Source organism: Bombina bombina, chromosome 1, assembly GCF_027579735.1.
Source record: "Bombina bombina isolate aBomBom1 chromosome 1, aBomBom1.pri, whole genome shotgun sequence".
Classification (NCBI taxonomy): Eukaryota; Metazoa; Chordata; class Amphibia; order Anura; family Bombinatoridae; genus Bombina; species Bombina bombina.
The window spans coordinates 149,897,444-149,917,910 of NC_069499.1; the positions used below are offsets into that span (position 1 = coordinate 149,897,444).

Below are 20,467 nucleotides of genomic sequence, written 5' to 3' on the forward strand. Positions count from 1 at the left end.
TCAGCCAATCGGAATTAAGGTAGAAAATATCCTATTGGCTGATGCAATCAGCCAATAGGATTGAAGTTCAATCCTATTGGCTGATCCAATTAGCCAATAGGATTGAGCTTGCATTCTATTAGCTGATTGCATCAGCCAATAGGATTTTTTCTACTGGCTTCGTTGAGGACTTCGGCCCGGATGAAGATTTCTCCTGGTAAGGTGATCTTCAAGGGGTTAGTGCTAAGGGGGTATTGGGTGGGTTTTAGAGTAGGGTTGGTTGTGGGGGTGGTGGGATGAAATGTTGGGGGGGGATTTGTAATTTTTTTTTTACAGGTAAAAGAGGTGATTACTTTGGAGCAATTCCCCGCAATAGGCCCTTTTAAGGGCTATTTGTAATTTAGTGTAGGGTAGGGCTTTTTTTATTTGGGGGGGGCTTTTTTATTTTGTTAGGGGGATTAGATTAGGTGTAATTAGTTTAAAAATATTGTAATTTGTTTATTATTTTCTGTAATTTAGTGGGGGGTTTTTTGTACTTTAGATAATTTAATTTAATTGTATTTAATTGTTGTTAAATTAGTTAATTTATTAATTATAGTGTAGTGTTAGGTGTAATTGTAACAGGTTAGGTTTTATTTTACAGGTACTTTTGTATTTATTTTAGCTAGGTAGTTATTAAATAGTTAATAACTATTTAGTAACTATTCTACCTAGTTAAAATAAATACAAACTTGCCTGTAAAATAAAAATAAACCCTAAGCTAGCTACACTGTAACTATTAGTTATATTGTAGCTAGCTTAGGGTTTATTTTATAGGTAAGTATTTAGTTTTAAATAGGAATTATTTAGTTAATGATAGGAATTTTATTTAGATTTATTTAAATTATATTTAAGTTAGGGGGGTTAGGGTTAGGGTTAGACTTAGATTTAGGGGTTAATAACTTTAGTATAGTGGCGGCGACGTTGGCGGTGGCAGATTTGGGGTTAATAAATGTAGGTAGGTGTCAGCGATGTTAGGGATGGCAGATTAGGGGTTAATAATATTTAACTAATGTTTGCGAGGTTTAGGGGTTAATATATTTATTATAGTGGTGGCGATGTCCGGTTTGGCAGATTAGGGGTTAAAAATTTAATTTTAGTGTTTGCAATGTGGGGGGCCTCGGTTTAGGGGTTAATAGGTAGTTTATGGGTGTTAGTGTACTTTTTAGCACTTTAGTTAAGAGTTTTATGCTACGGCTTTGTAGTGTAAAACTCTTAACTAATGACTTTAAAATGCGGTACCAGGCTTGACAGGAGAGGGTGTACCGCTCACTTTTTGTCAGACTCGTAATACCGGCGCTATGCAAGTCCCATTGAAAAAAGAGGACACGCAATTTATGTAAGTGGACTTGCGGTATTTCCAAGTCTGGACAAAAAAGTGAGCGGTAGACCTGTACCAGCAAGACTCGTAATACCAGCAGGCATTAAAAAGCAGCGTTGGGACCGGCCAACACTGCTTTTTAAGCCTAACGCATAACTCGTAATCTAGCCGCATGTTTACAAATCAGCTGAATATTTTATCTGTGCTCTAGTTCAAATATCCTCAAAATGTGGCTGTTAGGGAGGACTGAGGACAGGTTTGAAAACCAGTGCTTTAAAGGGACGTAAAACACTTTGTGATTCTAATATAAAATAAATGATGCATGCTAGAATTTTTTTTGTAATATTCTTTCATTAGCTCAGAAAATTGTAGGTTTTCTAATTCTGAGAATTACAAGTGCATATGGCAGACTTCACAAGTCTGCCCTTATTTAGCCTCAGAAGAGATTATAAATTATAGAACTGAAAAAAATGACAGTCTTGCTAATAAAATTACATTTGATTACACCTGGCAGAACTGGTTCTTCTAAATAAAGCAAGTGTTAGTGAAGAGTTTGGGCATGGAAAAAATTCCAGTAAGCATGGTGTTAATGTTTTCTGAAAGATTTCACACTGAGCTAGTATTGCAACTACAAAGTGATTCATGTCCCTTTATAAGTAGACATGAGGTTTTTTTTTGTTTTGTTTTTTTAAACCAATATCTATTTCCAGCTTGGTTAGCCATTATGTTTAAGGGACATACAATCTATTTTTAAAACAGATTAAAAATGAATTATTATGTATTTTATGCTTTGCTAATGAAAACAATATAATACAAATGCTGGCTTGTTCTGTTCCTTCTGTTACATGTTCTTTAACTGGCTTGATTTACGGAGTATATATATAATCAAATAGCAATATCCTGGAATAACTTTGTTTGCCAACTATCCTGATGTGTAGTTTTACATAACAGTCCCAATTGAGTAATTCAGGTTATTATAATAAACATAAAATGCTATAAACTGTCTTTAAGTTCTACTTTATTGCAGCAAAAAAAAGAGAGTTTGAGACATGCAATTCCAATGTATCTGCATTTACTTAAAGGGACAGTCTAGTCAAAATTAAAATTTCACAAATCAGATAGCGCATGCAGTTTTAAGCAACTTTCTAATTTAAGTTTGTCATCAAATTTGCTTTGTCCTATTGGTATTCTTTGTTGAAAGCTAAACCTAGGTAGCCTCATATGCTAATTTCTAAAGCCTTTAAAGGCCGATTCTTATCTCAGTGTGTTTTGACAGATTTTCACAACTAGACAGAGCTAGTTCATGTATGTCATATAGATAACATGCTGACTCCCATGGAGTTATTTATGAGTCAGCACTGATTGGCTAAAATGCAAGTCTGTCAAAAGCACTGAGATAAGGGGGTAGTCTGCAGAGACTTAGATACAAGGTAATGACAGAGGTAAAAAGTATATTAATATAACTGTGTTGGTTACGCAAAACTGGAGAATGGGTAATAAAGGGTTTGTCTATCCGTTGAAACAATAACAATTCTGGAGACAGACTATCCCTTTAAGAATCTGGTTAATGTGTGTAGTAATGGCAAATTCATGAGTTAGCAGGTTGTGAGAGCAAATCCATTTGCATATAAATTAATTGTTCAACTGCTTATTTTTTTTTTTTCTTCTAACAGATTTAGATGATCCTATTGTGACTGTGCATCAAAGCATTGGTGAAGCAAAAGAACAATTTTATTATGAAAGGACTGTTTTCTTACGATGCATTGCTAACTCCAATCCACCAGTTCGGTACAGCTGGAAACGTGGTGAGGAAATTTTACTACAAGGATCTGACAAAGGAGTGGAAATATATGAGCCATTCTTCACCCAGGTAGGAAAGGTATAAATCACCCTCTTACATACTACTTATGTTGTACTGTGATTCCCTTAAACCCCAAATGTTTCTTTTGTGATTCAGACAGGAGATACAATCTTTAAAAATAATAATTATATATATATATATATATATATATATATGTGTATATATATATATATATATATATATATATATATGTATATATACAGGTGGCCCTCGGTTTACACCGGTTCAATTTGCACCATTTCAGAATAACAACCTTTTTTTCAGTCATGTGACTGCTATTGAAAAGCATTGAGAAGCAGTGCATTGATTAAAATAGCCAGTAGGTAGAGCTGTCCGCTTGTGTTGCAGCAAAGATATAAAAGCCAAGCAAGCTGAAATTAATCAGTTTAACCAGACCTGAGCTATCGAGCAGCTTGCAAAGGAACAATATCTTCCTGTCTATAAATCAGTCCAGATTGGAATGCATAGAAAGAACTGTTTGCAGAAAAATGCAAGTGAAGTCTGTGTTGTGTGATTATTTTATTAGGTTTATAATGCTGTTTAGCATTTAAAGTCTTCATGTCAAAGCTTTAAAAATAATGTTTTAGGTGTTACTTATGCCAATTTTGAGAGGGGCCTGGAGCCTAACTCCCTCACTTCGCATTGACTTACATTATAAACTGGGTTTCAATTTACAACGGTTTCAATTTACAACCATTCCTTCTGGAACCTAACCCTGGCGTAAACTGAGCGCTATCTGCATATATATATATATATATATATATATATATATCAGTTTACTTTTATTATCAAATTATCTTCTTTGTTGAAGAGATATCTAGATCAGTAGCATGCATTCTGGATTAGGAAATGACAGGAAACACTACAGCCACCAATTTTTCCTGCGCATGTATAACATAGTTTAAAAAAACTACTCCCATATTTTTCTCCAGTCATGTGCACATGCCTACACCTTCTTACTTGCTTTTTAATAAAGGATGCAAAAAGAACAAAGTAAATTTGATAATAGAAGTGAATTTTTAAATTTTTAAACTCTATCAGTATCATGAAATACATTTTTTGGATTTAATGTCTCTTTAAACATTTCTCTATAATTGATACTAATGTTGTTGAAAGCGCCAAGAATAACGTAATAAATAGTCCTATTTTTTTTATTTATTTAGTTAAACAGTTATGCTATATCATTTACCTACAATCTTAAAAATAAGTAGAATAACTGTTAAAAAAAAAAAAAAAGGTTGTAGTTAACAGTTTTTGTGTGGTTGTGTGTGTTTTTTTAATTACAGAAAGGAAATGTATCTCAAGAAAAAAAATATATATTTCAAAGAACAACATAGGTATGCTTGGTGGTACTAGATATATTGCCTCACATTACTATAAATACCTTTTAGATAGGACTGAATCAAAATGGGATGTTGAACAGCCAAAAAAATGGCCACAGTAACCCTCAGAAACAAGTGTTTCTAATAGAGCTGGGGATTCTGGGAAATTAAATGTAAATGAGTGTCACAAGGCTTCATCTTTTTGCTTCCGTTTTAAACACAGACCCCACTGGCTGGTCCAGAATTACAAACATAGTAGATATTATACAGATACAGCAAGGGAAATCTGAAAAATAAAAACATTTTGTATTTTTTTTTTTGACAATTAGAATGATCCTTATTTAAACTCTTCATGCATTCTATAAGCAAAACAACTTACTCCCTTATGCTTCACTCTAGGGCCTCAATTTCAGCAGTTCCAAACCCCCCCCCCCACACCACCAATTTTGGGCCAGATTCGAGTGGAGCATTATTTAACACTCCTGTTTTAGTGTTAGCTGTGCTAGAAGTAAGCTTTTAGCACTCGTCGGGTTACGCTTGTATTATGAGTTAAAAGTAAACTGTTGAGGGGGCGTGTCCAGACGGCTGCCATATAGTGATGTCGCGAATTGTTCGCCGGCGAAAAGTTCCCGGCAAACATAGCATGTTCGCGTTCGCCGCGGCGGGCGAACATATGCGATGTTCGATCCGTCCCCTATTCGTCATCATTGAGTAATACTTTGACCCTGTACTTCACAGTCAGTAGGCACATTCCAGCCAATCAGCAGCAGACCCTCCCTCTCAGACCCTCCTACCTCCTGGACAGCATCCATTTTAGATTCATTCAGAAGCTGCATTGTTAGTGAGAGGAGGGACAGTGTATACTGGCTATGGGGATACGGAGTAGTGGAGTGAATTTAGCAAGGCAGGAATGGAAACAGGAGGTACCCCAGGAGGCCAGTTGTCCTTCAGCCCAGTCGAACTGTGGATTGTGTATACGAAGCCAAGGAAGACCAAGGATGACAGGCTGTGCTTGGGAATGAATGACCTTGAACTGCAGCTGTTCGGTATGAAGGACTCCCACAGTCATGGTCAGGGGCGCTGACTCAAAATGGATCAACCCTGAACCAAGGGGGGTGCCATCCAGAGTATTTATTTTGAGAAAATGTATTTTCTGCAGAAGAGGCAAGCCAGCTTGAATCATATAATGGTGATCCAGAAAGTTTACAGCTGCCCCTGAATCAATGAGTGTGGACTGTATTCTGAAGGAAGGTAAGGGTTACAGGTACCAGAATCTGAGTGGAGTGAGGGGATTTAGTAGTGATCATACTTAGAGGTACCCCAGTGTTATTCCCTAAGCATTGGCTTTTCCCGGCTGAATGTCACAGTCCTTTAGTTGGTGGGTGTTAGATCCACAATAAAAGCATAGTCTCAATCTCCTTCTTCTCCGTCTTTCAGATTCTGAAGGTTTGAAGGAGGAGAAATCCATGTGTTACTCCACTGGGTTAACTCAAGCTGTTGAAGGGGTAGAGGATACTGCCGAACCTGGACGAATAGGAGGATGGGAGGAAAGGACCCTCTTAGTTCTATCTCTTTTCTTGTCTCTCCTGGAAGTGAGAGTCCAAACTGATACAAAGCGTTATAAAGTCATCCAAAGAAGAAACATCACGATAAGTGAGTTCATCTTTGATGCGTTCATGCAGACCCCTCCTAAATGCTGCCTTGAGAGCACTGCTATCCCAAGTGGTTTCAAGTGCCAAGGTACGAAACTCAATGGCGAATTGTGCCACAGTTCTATTGCCCTGGCGGAGGTCCAGGAGAGAAAATTCTGCAGCAGAGGTACAGCCAGAAGTCACAAACACAGAAGATAATGCAGAAATAAAAGCATCAGCATCAGGAGTGGAGCGTTCTTTTCCAAAAGGGGAGAGATCCAGGCTAGGGCCTTGTCTTTTAGTAAGGAAATAATAAAGGTGATCCTTGACTGGTGAGACTGAAAGGTGTGAGGATCATTGCGGAAGTGCAGCCTGCATTGGTTAATAAAATTCCTGCAATCAGTAGTACCTTCATACTTGTCAGGCAATGGTATCCAGGGTATACTTCCAGAAGCAGAGGAAGAAGCCGCAGTACTAGGAGCAGAGACTGGCGGTATAACAACAGGGGCGGTATTCCTTGCTAGTAACTAGTAAAGAGAGTTGAGCGGTTATAGACTCTAGCTTGGAATCCATATTCTGCAACTGTGTGGTATGGGTTCCCAACATCTGTCCCTGAAGATAAACTGCTCGTGCCACCTCATCTGGCTCCATGGCCCAAGTATAATGTAATGCTCGTGGGATACTCCTCTATCAGACAGAACTCGGCCAGAAGTCTTGATATCCCGGCATCAAGCCGGAATGATAGGTAATATCCCAGAGTAGAGTAGGTTTGCAAGATGAGATAAATGGCACTCACCACAGGCAGGACAGTCCTTGGCAGCAACAGGCAGGAAACCAGAGACAACCCACTAGGGTAGTCAGGCAACAGTAAGGCAGTCCAGGGATAAAACAGTAGGATGGTCAGGCAGGCAGGTTTGGCAATAGTAAGGCAGTCCAGGGCAGATAGGGGTTAACAAGTAGAGTGGTCAGACAGGAACAGTTCAGCAACAATATCAATCCAGCAGTTAAGGGTTAAAGAGGCAGAGTGGTCAGACAAGCAGAGTTCAGCAGCAGTATCAATCCAGCAGTTAAGGGTTAAAGAGGCAGAGTGGTCAGACAAGTAGGGGTCAGCAACAAAATAACAATCCAGCATACAAATCAATAACACCCAGGAGAACAGTAAGTAACACCTATACTTGGACAGTGATAGGTAGGACTGAAGTTACTTACATAGGCGCAGGATTCGCACCACAGGAGATCCAGACCGGCTTCTGAAGGAGGAAGCAGAGAGGAACCGACTCCCCCCCTAGACAACGAGCAACAGCTAGAGCAGCACGGCGTGACAGCACTTGACCGAAAACAAAGCTAAAACCGAATTTGGTACAATATATATCTATACCTATATATATAGTTTAGAATACTTTGCTATGTACGGAACGTTGGAATGGGAAATATTTACAGTAAATAAATAGTTAAAACCTTTATTAAAAATGAATATTGCATAAATATGATTTTTTATGTTTTCATCTATTTAACTGCAAAGGGCTCCAATGACCTTATTTATATGTCTATATGTGTATACATATGTATTTATGTGTTTATATGTGTATATATGTCTTTAAATATATATATCTTATACACAAGCAACAAACCCGTTGTCTACAAACACCCGCAATAAACCCCTTATTGCTCACGTGCAAACGTTTGTGCTTCACTCGTAATTTGGCCATTAATCAGCAAATAATTGCTTGTTTATCAAAAAATGTTTTTTTAGCTATTTTTAAACCACAAAATCATCAGAGCAAAATAATAATTTCAAAGGACAGTCTAAGTGTGTCTGATGCTGAACAATTAAGTACCATTAGAGTGCTTGTTTGTGAAATATGAAAAGCAATAACTTTTACAATTACTGTCCTGTAGTCTCAATTAGGATAAAGTGAACACCTGCAAAAAAAATTAAATCTATATAAAACTTGAACAAATGGTAAAATACTTTGGTCTGTAATATGGGAAAAAGGAATAACTCCTGCAAAATCTCCCTAATCACAAATATCATCCTCCATTGATTATTCACCTTCACTTGAGCACTGTTTAATGTATAGTAAGGTGTTTTAGTTTTCTAGAGTCATGATTTTGTGTAATGCGGCTTTCAAAGGCTTAATTTGCAGAATTGTGTCCAATTCTTCAATCTAAGAGGTATGCAATGCTTTTTGTTATTCCTTTTCCAGGAATAATAATTTACTACATTGCAGTTTCCTATATAACACTCAATCAGTAACTAAGGTAGATTTATTAAATAACGTTATTAAAATTAGCCAGTTTTTTAAGATCCTTTGATGATTTTTTTTTTTTTTAAATCCTATCCAACTTCTGTAGCTTGCTTAGGGTGAAAAATACACATATACAGGGGTAGAAAAATATTACTATACAGGGAGTGCAGAATTATTTGGCAAATGAGTATTTTGACCACATCATCCTCTTTATGCATGTTGTCTTACTCCAAGCTGTATAGGCTCGAAAGCCTACTACCAATTAAGCAAATTAGGTGATGTGTATCTCTGTAATGAGAAGGGGTGTGGTCTAATGACATCAACACCCTATATCAGGTGTGCATAATTATTAGGCAACTTCCTTTCCTTTGGCAAAATGGGTCAAAAGAAGGACTTGACAGGCTCAGAAAAGTAAAAAATAGTGAGATATCTTGCAGAGGGATGCAGCACTCTTAAAATTGCAAAGCTTCTGAAGCGTGATCATCGAACAATCAAGCGTTTCATTCAAAATAGTCAACAGGGTCGCAAGAAGCGTGTGGAAAAACCAAGGCGCAAAATAACTGCCCATGAACTGAGAAAAATCAATCGTGCAGCTGCCAAGATGCCACTTGCCACCAGTTTGGCCATATTTCAGAGCTGCAACATCACTGGAGTGCCAAAAAGCACCAGGTGTGCAATACTCAGAGACATGGCCAAGGTAAGAAAGGCTGAAAGATGACCACCACTGAACAAAGACACACAAGCTGAAACGTCAAGACTGGGCCAAGAAATATCTCAAGACTGATTTTTCTAAGGTTTTATGGACTGATGAAATGAGAGTGAGTCTTGATGGGCCAGATGGATGGGCCCGTGGCTGGATTGGTAAAGGGATTGGAGGTGGAGTACTGGTTTGGGCTGGTATCATCAAAGATGAGCTTGTGGGGCCTTTTCGGGTTGAGGATGGAGTCAAGCTCAACTCCCAGTCCTACTGCCAGTTTCTGGAAGACACCTTCTTCAAGCAGTGGTACAGGAAGAAGTCTGCATCCTTCAAGAAAAACATGATTTTCATGCAGGACAATGCTCCATCACACGTATCCAAGTACTCCACAGCGTGGCTGGCAAGAAAGGGTATAAAAGAAGAAAATCTAATGACATGGCCTCCTTGTTCACCTGATCTGAACCCCATTGAGAACCTGTGGTTCATCATCAAATGTGAGATTTACAAGGAGGGAAAACAGTACACCTCTCTGAACAGTGTCTGGGAGGCTGTGGTTGCTGCTGCACGCAATGTTGATGGTGAACAGATCAAAACACTGACAGAATCCATGGATGGCAGGCTTTTGAGTGTCCTTGCAAAGAAAGGTGGCTATATTGGTCACTGATTTGTTTTTGTTTTGTTTTTGAATGTCAGAAATGTATATTTGTGAATGTTGAGATGTTATATTGGTTTCACTGGTAAAAATAAATAATTGAAATGGGTATATATTTGTTTTTTGTTAAGTTGCCTAATAATTATGCACAGTAATAGTCACCTGCACACACAGATATCCCCCTAAAATAGCTATAACTAAAAACAAACTAAAAACTACTTCCAAACCTATTCAGCTTTGATATTAATGAGTTTTTTGGGTTCATTGAGAACATGGTTGTTGTTCAATAATAAAATGAATCCTCAAAAATACAACTTGCCTAATATATATATATATATATATATATATATATATATATATATATATATATATATATATATATATATATGAGATATGCATTAGTTTTGATACAAATGCAAATTCTTAGCAAGAAAAGAATGCATCCAACAAAATTTAAAGACAAGAAAAAAAACTGATGACATTCTTCAATATTCAGTTATTTTTTTAATTACTTTTAAGGGGTTAATACTTACTTTTAGCATGTTGTAGAGCGCAGTACTCTTGTTATTTTGGTATCTAAATTACTGGACTTAAATAACTACGCCTATCTCTATTATCTATCTATCTATCTATCTATCTATCCATCTATCTATCTGAGATCAATAAAGTAAAATTTAAAAGGACAGTAAAAGTAAAACATAATGTTAAACATTATCTTAGCAACAGCCTTCAAAATCAAAAGCGATTTGCGGGCGCACTGTCTAATCACATCGCGCCTGATTGCGCTATTGAACTAAATGTAGCTCGCTCCCGCTACCAGACCAGAGTGGGAGAGCACTACATTCAGTTTAATAGCGCGATTGGGCAAACCGCTTTTGAAAAAGAAGACATAATCAGAAGAGTCTGGAGAGGAGACAGGTAAGAGCAACTTTGAGGGCTAAAATCTTTCACATTTGTTGATTTTTAAAGCTGTTGCACTATGTGCAGAATTATGTAACATTATTTTTTACATTTAGTGTTAGAGGTTTTGAACTTCACACTTATTATTTTGCATTTCATTTTATAAAGGATTTTCTCAGAATAATTATTTAATCATATACTATGTAAATTTGATCTTTCAGTGTCAGAGCAGAGCCTGGTTCAAAAACTGGGACATTTGTGTAATGTAATCAGCAGAAGGGGCAGCAGTCAGAGATATCAACCAGTGCAATCTGTCTTAGGCACTAGGAAATTTGCTGCTTTTCAAACTGCACATCCCAATATTTTTTTGTTTTGTTTTTTGTTTTATTTTGTTTTCTTCTGCTCCTCATATATTCACCCACAGCCAGAGGTCAGGGATGCATGAAGGAGTTATTCAAACAAAAAGATTTGAGGCTACAGGAGATGAGCAGAATTGTTATATAGAACCACTCCTGAAGATGTGATGCCCCACCCCAAGTATTGCTGTAATAGGCACAAAATGCCCACCCTGCATCACTGACATAATAGGGGTAGTGGGATGGTCAAACATTTATCTGCAAGAAACTTTTAGCTGCAGAGTTAAGTGATTCCTTACTCTGAGCTTACTGCTCTGATCTGTGTGCCTTAATAAGATGGTACCCACCTATAGGAGGAGCAGAAATTAGGTTTCTCTGCTAAAAGTCAGGCTTGTATCTTTTTATCTCATAGAAAGTGAAATGCATGTTTGAATTTTTTTATTTTTTTTATTGACACTGCCATGTATTCAATATAGGGTTTAAACTTTTTTTTTTTTTAACTGTTTAGTTTAAATGTATGGTTTTACTCCTTTTTCACTTTTTTTTCTTTTTCTCAATCATGCATATTATGAAACAACACTTCAGCGTGATAAAACATTTTTTTGCATTAAAAAGGCTTAAGTACTGTACAAGCTGGTTACATTTGAAGCTAAAATAACAGGAATTGCAACTGAAGCTGGGTATCTGGGTATCAATTGGCTGACAGGGATGTCCAATAAAAAAATAAAAAAAATTCACAGGCAAAAAACATTTTATTTTGTTTTACATTTTCAATTTCTACAGTTACTTGATTTAGACCCTTAACATCATTAAATACTAAATAATTAAGAAAGCAAGAGAAAAAAATAGTTTACTTCAAGAAAGAAAAGAAACACTGCACTTATTATACTAGAAAAACACGTTTATCATAAATTCATTTTATTAAAAATATTTTATTAAATATTATCTTCTAGATGAGAAAATATTTGGTTATCATGTCTATTGAAAGATAATACTATTAAAATATGACTTGATTAAAAAAAATTAAGCAAAACACACATATTTTTAGATAATGCACAGTATTTTTTTTTAGAAATATAAACACTGATATACATTGACAAGTGGTGGCTTTAAAGAAGTTTAACTTTTTTTTTTATTCTTCTTTTTACTGCTTGTCACATTAATGCAGAGCAAAAGGGTGTTCAAAGACCATTTCACCAACAGGCCCATTTATCAAGCTCCGTACGGAGCTTGAAGGGCCGTGTTTCTGGCGAGTCTTCAGACTCGCCAGAAACACAAGTTATGAAGCAGCGGTCTAAAGACCGCTGCTCCATAACCCTGTCCGCCTGCTCTGAACAGGCGGACAGGAATCGCCGTACATTCCTCTCCGCATTTAGCGAGGTCTTGCGGACCTGATCCGCAGTGTCGGATCAGGTCCGCAAGCCCTTTGATAAATGGGCCTGCAAGTGTTTAAATATTTATTTATAGCCTATTTATAGTTATGCCTTTGCATGGACAGTAAATACCATGTGATTACATGAAACTTCTGTTGTCTTGCTATAGAATAACATATCAGTGAAATCTAAATATTTTAAAACAAAGTAACATCTTGTTTGGTCCAACACCACCCACCACATGAGGATCCAATGTGGGTTTGAGTCTGTAGCTTACAAAGCTAGCCATGGTCATTGTGTTAGCATAAAGTGTATTGTTTTACCGTTTTTATCTGCTAAAGTCCATTAGGGAAAGATATTTAACCTTGAGAAGTCTTCAGTGTACAGTTCCAGCTTTGGGAATTACAGCTAAATAAGATGAGAGGGGGGCAAAATAAATCATGAACGTATAATGGAAAGTTGTTTTACTATACTTAAAGGGAAAGTCAAGTCAAAATTAAACTTTCATGATTCAGATAGGGTATGCAATATTAAACAACTTTCCAATTTACTTTTATCATCAAATTTGTTTTGTTCTCTCTGTATTCTTTGCTGAAAGCTAAACCTAGGTAGGCTCATATGCTAATTTCTAAGCCTTTGAAGGCCACCTCTAAATTTTATTGTATTTTGACATTTCTTCACAGTTAGATAGCACTAGCTCATGTGTGCCATATAGACAACATTGTTATTAAAACGCAAGTCTGTCAAAAGATTCACCGAAGGTGGATTCTTTCACCACTCTGCCATTTTCGGAATCCACCGGGATGCAGCGAAGGCAAACGGAGCATTACAAAAGCAACAACTAATCGCCCACATTGAAGTATCTTTTTAAAAAAACTAACCGCCCGCATCAAGTATTAAAACCCCCCCCAAAAAAATAACGCCCGCATCAAGTATTTAAAAAAACAAAAAACACAGCCCGCACGAAATATAACAAAAAATAAAAAAATCCTACACAAAGTATTAACTCCTAAACAGCAAAAAACCCTCTAGATTTAGTATTTTTTAAAGGATTTTTTGGGGGGTTTATTTTATTTAGATTAGGGATGGGCAGTAAAAGAGCTAAATGCCCTTTTAAGGGCAATGCCCAAACCAATGCCTTTTCAGGGCAATGGGTAGTTTAGGTTTTATATTGTAAGGTTCTTTTATTTTGGGGGGTGGGAGGGTTTAATGTTAGGTGGGACTTTGTATATTTTTTGTAAAAGAGCTGATTATCTTGGGGCAATGCCCTGCAAAAAAGCCCTTTTAAGGGCTACTGGTAGTTTATTCTAAGAGTAGGGGTATTTTTATTTTGGGGGGTCTTTTTTATTTTCATAGGGATTAGGTTTATTTTTGTTAAATTTGGAAATTTGATTTTTTTATTTTCTGTAATGTTAGCCTTTTTTATTTTTTGTAAACTTATTTTTTTTATTTTTTGTAACTTTAGAATGTTTTAGTTTATGTAAATTGGGTTTATTTAATGGGGTGTTAGGTTATGGGTTGTTAAGTTATGGGTTGTTAGGTTAGGGGGTGTTAGGTTAGGGGGTGTTAGTGTACTTTAGTTAGTTATTTAAATAGTTGTTCACGTTTTGGTTTTTGGCGGTTTAAAAGGTTAATACGTAAAATAGGTTTATTGTGATATAGGGGTTTGTGGTTTAGGGGTTAATAGGGTAAATAGGTTTATTGCGATGTAGGGGTTTTGCAGTTTAGGGGTTAATAGGGTAAATAGGTTTATTGCGATGTATGGAGTTTTGCGGTTTAGGGGTTAATAGGGTAAATAGGTTTATTGTGATGTGGGGGTTTTGCAGTTTAGGGGTTAATAGGGTAAATAGGTTTATTGTGATGTAGGGGTTTTGCAGTTTAGGGGTTAATAGGGTAAATAGGTTTATTGCGATGTAGGGGTTTTGCAGTTTAGGGGTTAATAGGGTAAATAGGTTTATTGCGATGTAGGGGTTTTGCGGTTTAGGGGTTAATAGGGTAAATAGGTTTATTGTGATGTGGGGTTTTTGTGGTTTAGGGGTTAATTATAGTATTGCTACACCTGTAGCTTAATTTTTTTTATATAAAAGAAGAGTTACAAAATACGTTGTTTCTACATCTGTTGTTTACAAAATAATTAGACTGCCCTCTGGGCAGCCTTATTGACTATTATTATTATAACTGTGTTAGTTATGCAAAAATGGAATAGAATGGACAAGGGATTATCTATCTTATTAAACAATAACAATTCTGAAGTAGACTGTTATAGATTTTTTTTTTTTACTGTACCTTTAAATAATCTGAAAATAATGTTTTATACAAAGAAATTGAACAAGTGAAACATGATTTCAAAGTTATAAGAGAAGTAGATTTTAATGCAGAACTGCTCAACCAGATAACAAAAAGAGTTTCTTAAAGGGAAATAAAACACAATTTTTTTTATTTTGTGATTCAGATCGAGCATACCATTTTAAACATCTTTCCAATGTACTTCTATTTGCTTTGTTCACTTGTTATCCTTTATTGAAGGAGCAGCAATGCTCTACTGAAAGCTAGCTGAACACATTGGCTCAGCCAATAACAAGAGACATTTATGTGTGTGCAGCCACTGATCAGCTAGCTCCAAATAGGGCTTTGTTTGCCCTGATTCTTCTTAGGTATGCTTTTCAACAAAGCATTCAAAGAGAACAAAGCAAATTAAAAAATATAAGTAAATTGTTATAAAAAGTTGTGAAAAATGAAATAATCTTTCTGAATCATGACAGAAACATTTTGGGGTTTATATCCCTTTAATATAAGCAGTCCTTAGTTTTGTACATTAAAATATCTATTTAAAAATAAAAGTACCACTATTGTCTATAGGATAAAGGTCAATCTATTCAGATGTTAGTAAAAATGTAAAACACGCCACCTTTATCTTTTGCTTTTCTCTACAAGAAACAAAGAGCATGTTAATAAACAAGAGACAGCAATTAAACACATACAAAAATAACTGAAGATGATTTGCCAACTGGCTTAGAACATGGGCTTTATGCAAACCACCTCTCTTGAATAAATATTTTGCAAGCAAAGGTTTGCAATTAACATCTCTTAGCTATACTACGTGAAAATACACAGCTTAGAAATGTATACATTTCCCTTCAGTGCAAGGGGGGACAGTTTATTTCTAGAGTCAACTTTAATTATTTAGCTGTGTATTACAGAAAATACCAAATATATATTAAAGGGACAGTCAACTCCAAAATTGTTATTGTTTAAAAAGATAGATAATCCCTTTATTACCAATTCCCCAGTTTTGCAGAGCCAACATGGTTATATTAATATACTTTTTACCTCTGTGATTATCTTGTATCTAAGCCTCTTTTGAAAGCCCCCTGATCACGACAATTTATTTATTATCGATTGACTTGCATTTTAGCCAATTAGTGCAGTGTCATGCACAACTCCACGGCCGTGAGCACAATGTTATCTATATGGCCCACATGGATTAGCAGTCTCTTGTTGTGAAAAGCTAATAAAAAAGCATGTGATAAGAGGCTGTCTGTAGAGGCTTAGAAACAGGCGGAAATGTATAGGTTTAAATGTTATAAAGTATATTAATATAACAAAGTTGGTTGTGCAAAGCTGGGGAAATTGGTAGTAAAGGCGTTATCTATCTTTATAAAAAAAAAAACAATTTTGTTGTAGTCTGTCCCTTTTAGACACTCACCCTCTCTCCTCATTTGGAGTTTTTTTAAAAAAAAATTTTTTAAAGCAATGTCAAGTTTAGGCAAAATAAAATAGTTCATCAAATACAATGTATTAGCAATATTCTCTCCATTCTGTAATATTTGCCATATAAATTAAATTCACTTCAAAGCCCTCCATTGGACATATTTTACAAATCCTATATGGAGAAATAATTTGTTAGGGCTTTATGTGTGCGAGGATTCTGCTCTTGCGCACTGTTGATCTGCCAATATCATCCGGTAATTTTCTGCCTTCTGAACACAGCAACACACAGTAGATCAGGTCACAAATATAGAAGTAGGGAGAGTCTGTGCATGTGCACAGGATATAAATACAGCAAAAAATTTGCTTTCTGATCGGGTGAATTGAGGATGAGGGAGAGTTTAAAATGGCGGTTTATTGAAATCTTGCATAATGACTACTTTTTAGAGGAACTTAGTTAAATAAAAGTGTATTTATTTGCATTTGAGATGCATGATATTACAAAGCATTTTAATTAATATCCTTTTTATGTAATTTACTTACCCTTTAAAATAAAAGGTACTTTTCTGTATCTCTTAAAGGACCATAATAGTTTAAAAAAAATTAATTATCTTATTTATTAGAGTATGTCATTTTACGGCTTTCGATCCTACTCTACTATTTTTTTTAACACCTGCAATAATAAAATATATTCTAGCACTTAGGTTAAGATACTAATACATTATTACTGTATTTGACACCTATAAATTGCAACTCCATGGTTTAAAGGGACCGTCTACGCCAAAATAAACTTTCATGATTCAGATAGAGCATGTAATTTTAAACAATTTTCCAATTTACTTTTATCACCAATTTTGCTTTGTTCTCTCGGTATTCTTAGTTGAAAGCTTAACCTAGGAGGTTCATATGCTAATTTCTTAGACCTTGAAGCCCACCTCTTTCAGATTGCATTTTAACAGTTTTTCACCACTATAGGGTGTTAGTTCACGTATTTCATATAGATAACACTGTGCTCGTGCACGAGAAGTTATCTGGGAGCAGGCACTGATTGGCTAGACTGCAAGTCTGTCAAAAGAACTGAAATAAAGGGGCAGTTTGCAGAGGCTTAGATACAAGATAATCACAGAGGTTAAAAGTATATTATTATAACTGTGTTGGTTATGCAAAACTGGGGAATGGGTAATAAAGGGATTATCTATCTTTTAAAACAATAAAAATTCTGGTGTAGACTGTCCCTTTAAGTAAAGATATTTTTCCATGTGTGGGATGCAATGCCATCTGTGATATCCATAGTTTAAACTCTTGTGAGCATAGTTCAATAGGGTAATGTTCAATTTGCTATATGTACAGTATATAAAATGATGACAAATTTTAAGATGCTCAAAAATAAATTTAAACAATGCTGGATAGATGGCATATTAGAATAGTCACAAAATGCTCTCAAGCTAGACAATTGTATTCACCAGAATGTAAACAGATGCCATTAAAGGGACATGAACTCCAAAATGTTTCTTTCATGATTCAGATAGAGACTACAAATTTTAAAAAAGTTTCCAATTTACTTCTATTATAACATTTGTAGTATTCTCATGTTATTCTTTGTTAAAGAGGTATGTCATAAAATACTGCTGCCATCTAGTGCTCTTGCTAATGAATAACATTGTTGCAAAAGAGCTGCCATATAGTTCTGCAGACACGTCCATGCTCCTGAATTTGCCTGCTTTTCAACAAAGATAACTAAGAAACTAAGGAAATTTGATAATAGAAGTAAATTGGAAAGATATCTATAATTGTATGGTTTATCTGAAGTGTAAAAGAAAAATGTGGGGTTTTATGTCCCTTTAATGTATCTATATTTGCACAAGAAACTATCATGATTGTTGAATTATTGAAACAGCTTTAAGAATCATTATATACTTTTTGTTTATATTGTCCTAAAGAGGTCATTTTATATTGCATTGCACTGAAAAACTATATGTTGCCAGGCATATTAATGCTTGTTCCAGTTCACCAAGAATAAAAGGTCTGTGCTGCATTAACCCCTTTGCTGTTATACTATTTCACACCTGGGCTAAATCTGTCTTTAGTTTGGATATCACTTCACTTACATATCAATTTCAATTATTTTCTGGGAGTTACCCACACAAACCATATTTAGTTTTTTCAGTGGACATAGAACTTGAATAAAATAACTGTGTGCAAAATGCTACTAAATGAAATGCAAGCATACCAAGTCCCTACTCACCAAGACAATCAGCCAATTCCCTCTTTACAGGAGAATAATACTTTATGTTCTATTTATAATGAAGCTGCAACGGCAGCTTTTGAGCACTTACGGTGCAGGCCAATTCATATGAGCCTGCAGCCACAAGTTAAAGGGACAGTCTAGTATAAATTAAATTTTCATTATTCAGATAGGACTTTTAATTTTAATCAACTTTCCAATTTACTTTTATCATCAAATTTGCTTTTTTCTCTTGGTATTCTTAGTTTAAGCTAAACATAGGTAGGCTCATATGCTAATTTCTAAGCCTTTGAGGGCTGCCTCTTATCACAGGCTTTTTAAATCTCTTTTCAACACGAAGAGACAGAAAGTACACATGGGCCATATAGATAAAACTGTGTTCAGGCACAGGGGGTTATTTAAGATTTAGCAAACAACAATGCTAAATTTAAGACAATAGATAATAAACAGTCACAGTCATGTGACTGTTTATTGGGCTGGAAGAAGGTTCTTAGATACAAGGTAATCACAGAGGTAAAAAGAATATTAATATAACTGTGTTGGTTATGCAAAACTGGGGAATGAGTAATAAAGGGATTATCTATCTTTTAAAACAATAACAATTATATGGTAGACTGTCCCTTTAAGAAACAGTCTGCTTCTTCTGCTACCCTTCATTTCACAGGTAGTGGACTTATTTGATCCTAGACTAGTTTGTCTGGAATGATTGACAAGCCCTGCTCTTCAGCAATTTGTAGAGTCAGAGTGGGGAGAGGGGATGTTGGTTGTGCAAAACTAGGGAATGGGAAATAAAGGCATTATCTTTGTGTTTAATCAATACACATTTTGAAAGACTGTTCCTTTAACTAAGTTCCACAGCACCATATTTTTCCCCCACTCTACTAAAAGTCAGTGATTTATTTTTGTATCGCACTCAATCAAAATCTATTTGACTGAAAATAAAGTAATTTACCCAGTAGACAAGAATTAGGCCAATCTTGGCTGCCAATATATCTATATAAATAACATGATTAATCCACTGCATAGCTTCATGCACACATTCAGAGATTCATAAATGCTACCATTTTCTTTACCTGAACTACTTTTGATTGAAGGCTATAAGAAGCAATTCTTCAGTATAAAATCATGATCTTTTTCTTCATGGAGCAGATTAAGCAATAGCAAATATTTACAAAGCACCAATGGTTTCTTAGTTACTTTCAAAGTTATTTTAGATGTGCTAATTCTAGGCACACTGAAAGATGTTTAATATTTGCAAATATGCAATGGGTTGTACTATAATATTTATTTGCTTTTATCTCGTTTCTATGATAGCCATCTCAGGAATGGCAAATAGACAGACAAATGTGACCCAGAATTCATAGAAAGTTCTTTTGGTGCAGCATATTGAATCTCTTATGTAGTTTGTTTAATTACACTAAAAGTGATCACAACAAATATTAGTGAAAATTCTGTTGATGCCATTTATGTTACACAAACATTGGCTGATTTATAATTTTAATTAAAGGGACAGTCTAGTCAAAAATAAACTCTCATGATTCAGATAGAGCATTCAATTTTAAGCAACCTTCTAATTTTTTTTGTTCTCTTGGTATCTTTATTTGAATGTAAGCTTAGGAGCCAGCCCATTTTTTGGTTCAACACCTGGGTAGCGCTTGTTGATTGATGGCTGCATTTAGACACCAATCTAAAAGTACTACCCAGGTTCTGAACCAAAAATGGGCCAGTGTTAACATTCTTGCTTTTTCAAATAAAGATACCAAGAGAATGAAGAAAAAATGATAATAGGAGTAAATTAGAAAGTTGCTTAAAATCACATGTTCTATCTGAATAACGAAAGTGTAATTTTGACTAGACTAATCCTTTAATATGAGATAATGTGAATTATTAATTATGAACAGCAGCACAATTTTATGTAGCATATTCCATATATATGTATTTTAAGGGACAATAAAGTCATAGTAAAGTCAAAATGAAACATTCATGATTCAGATAGAACATGCAATTCTAAACAAACTTACAATTTACTTATATAATTTCTTGCTTTGTTCTCCTGGTATCATTTCTTGAAGAGTAAACCTAGGTAGACTCGGGAGCAGTAATGCACTACTAGAGATAGAGAAACACATCTATT

The 20,467-nt window shown here is 35.4% G+C and overlaps 1 protein-coding gene across 1 annotated transcript in view; it reads left to right on the top strand.

Annotated features, from left to right (window-relative positions):
* Positions 1-20,467, top strand: part of MDGA2 (MAM domain containing glycosylphosphatidylinositol anchor 2) — a 1,262,343-nt gene that overhangs the window by 613,704 nt on the left and 628,172 nt on the right. Inside the window, exon 4 of the mRNA XM_053697669.1 lies at positions 3,013-3,209. Coding sequence (XP_053553644.1) covers positions 3,013-3,209 — 197 coding nt within the window. The remainder of the gene's footprint in view (positions 1-3,012; positions 3,210-20,467) is intronic.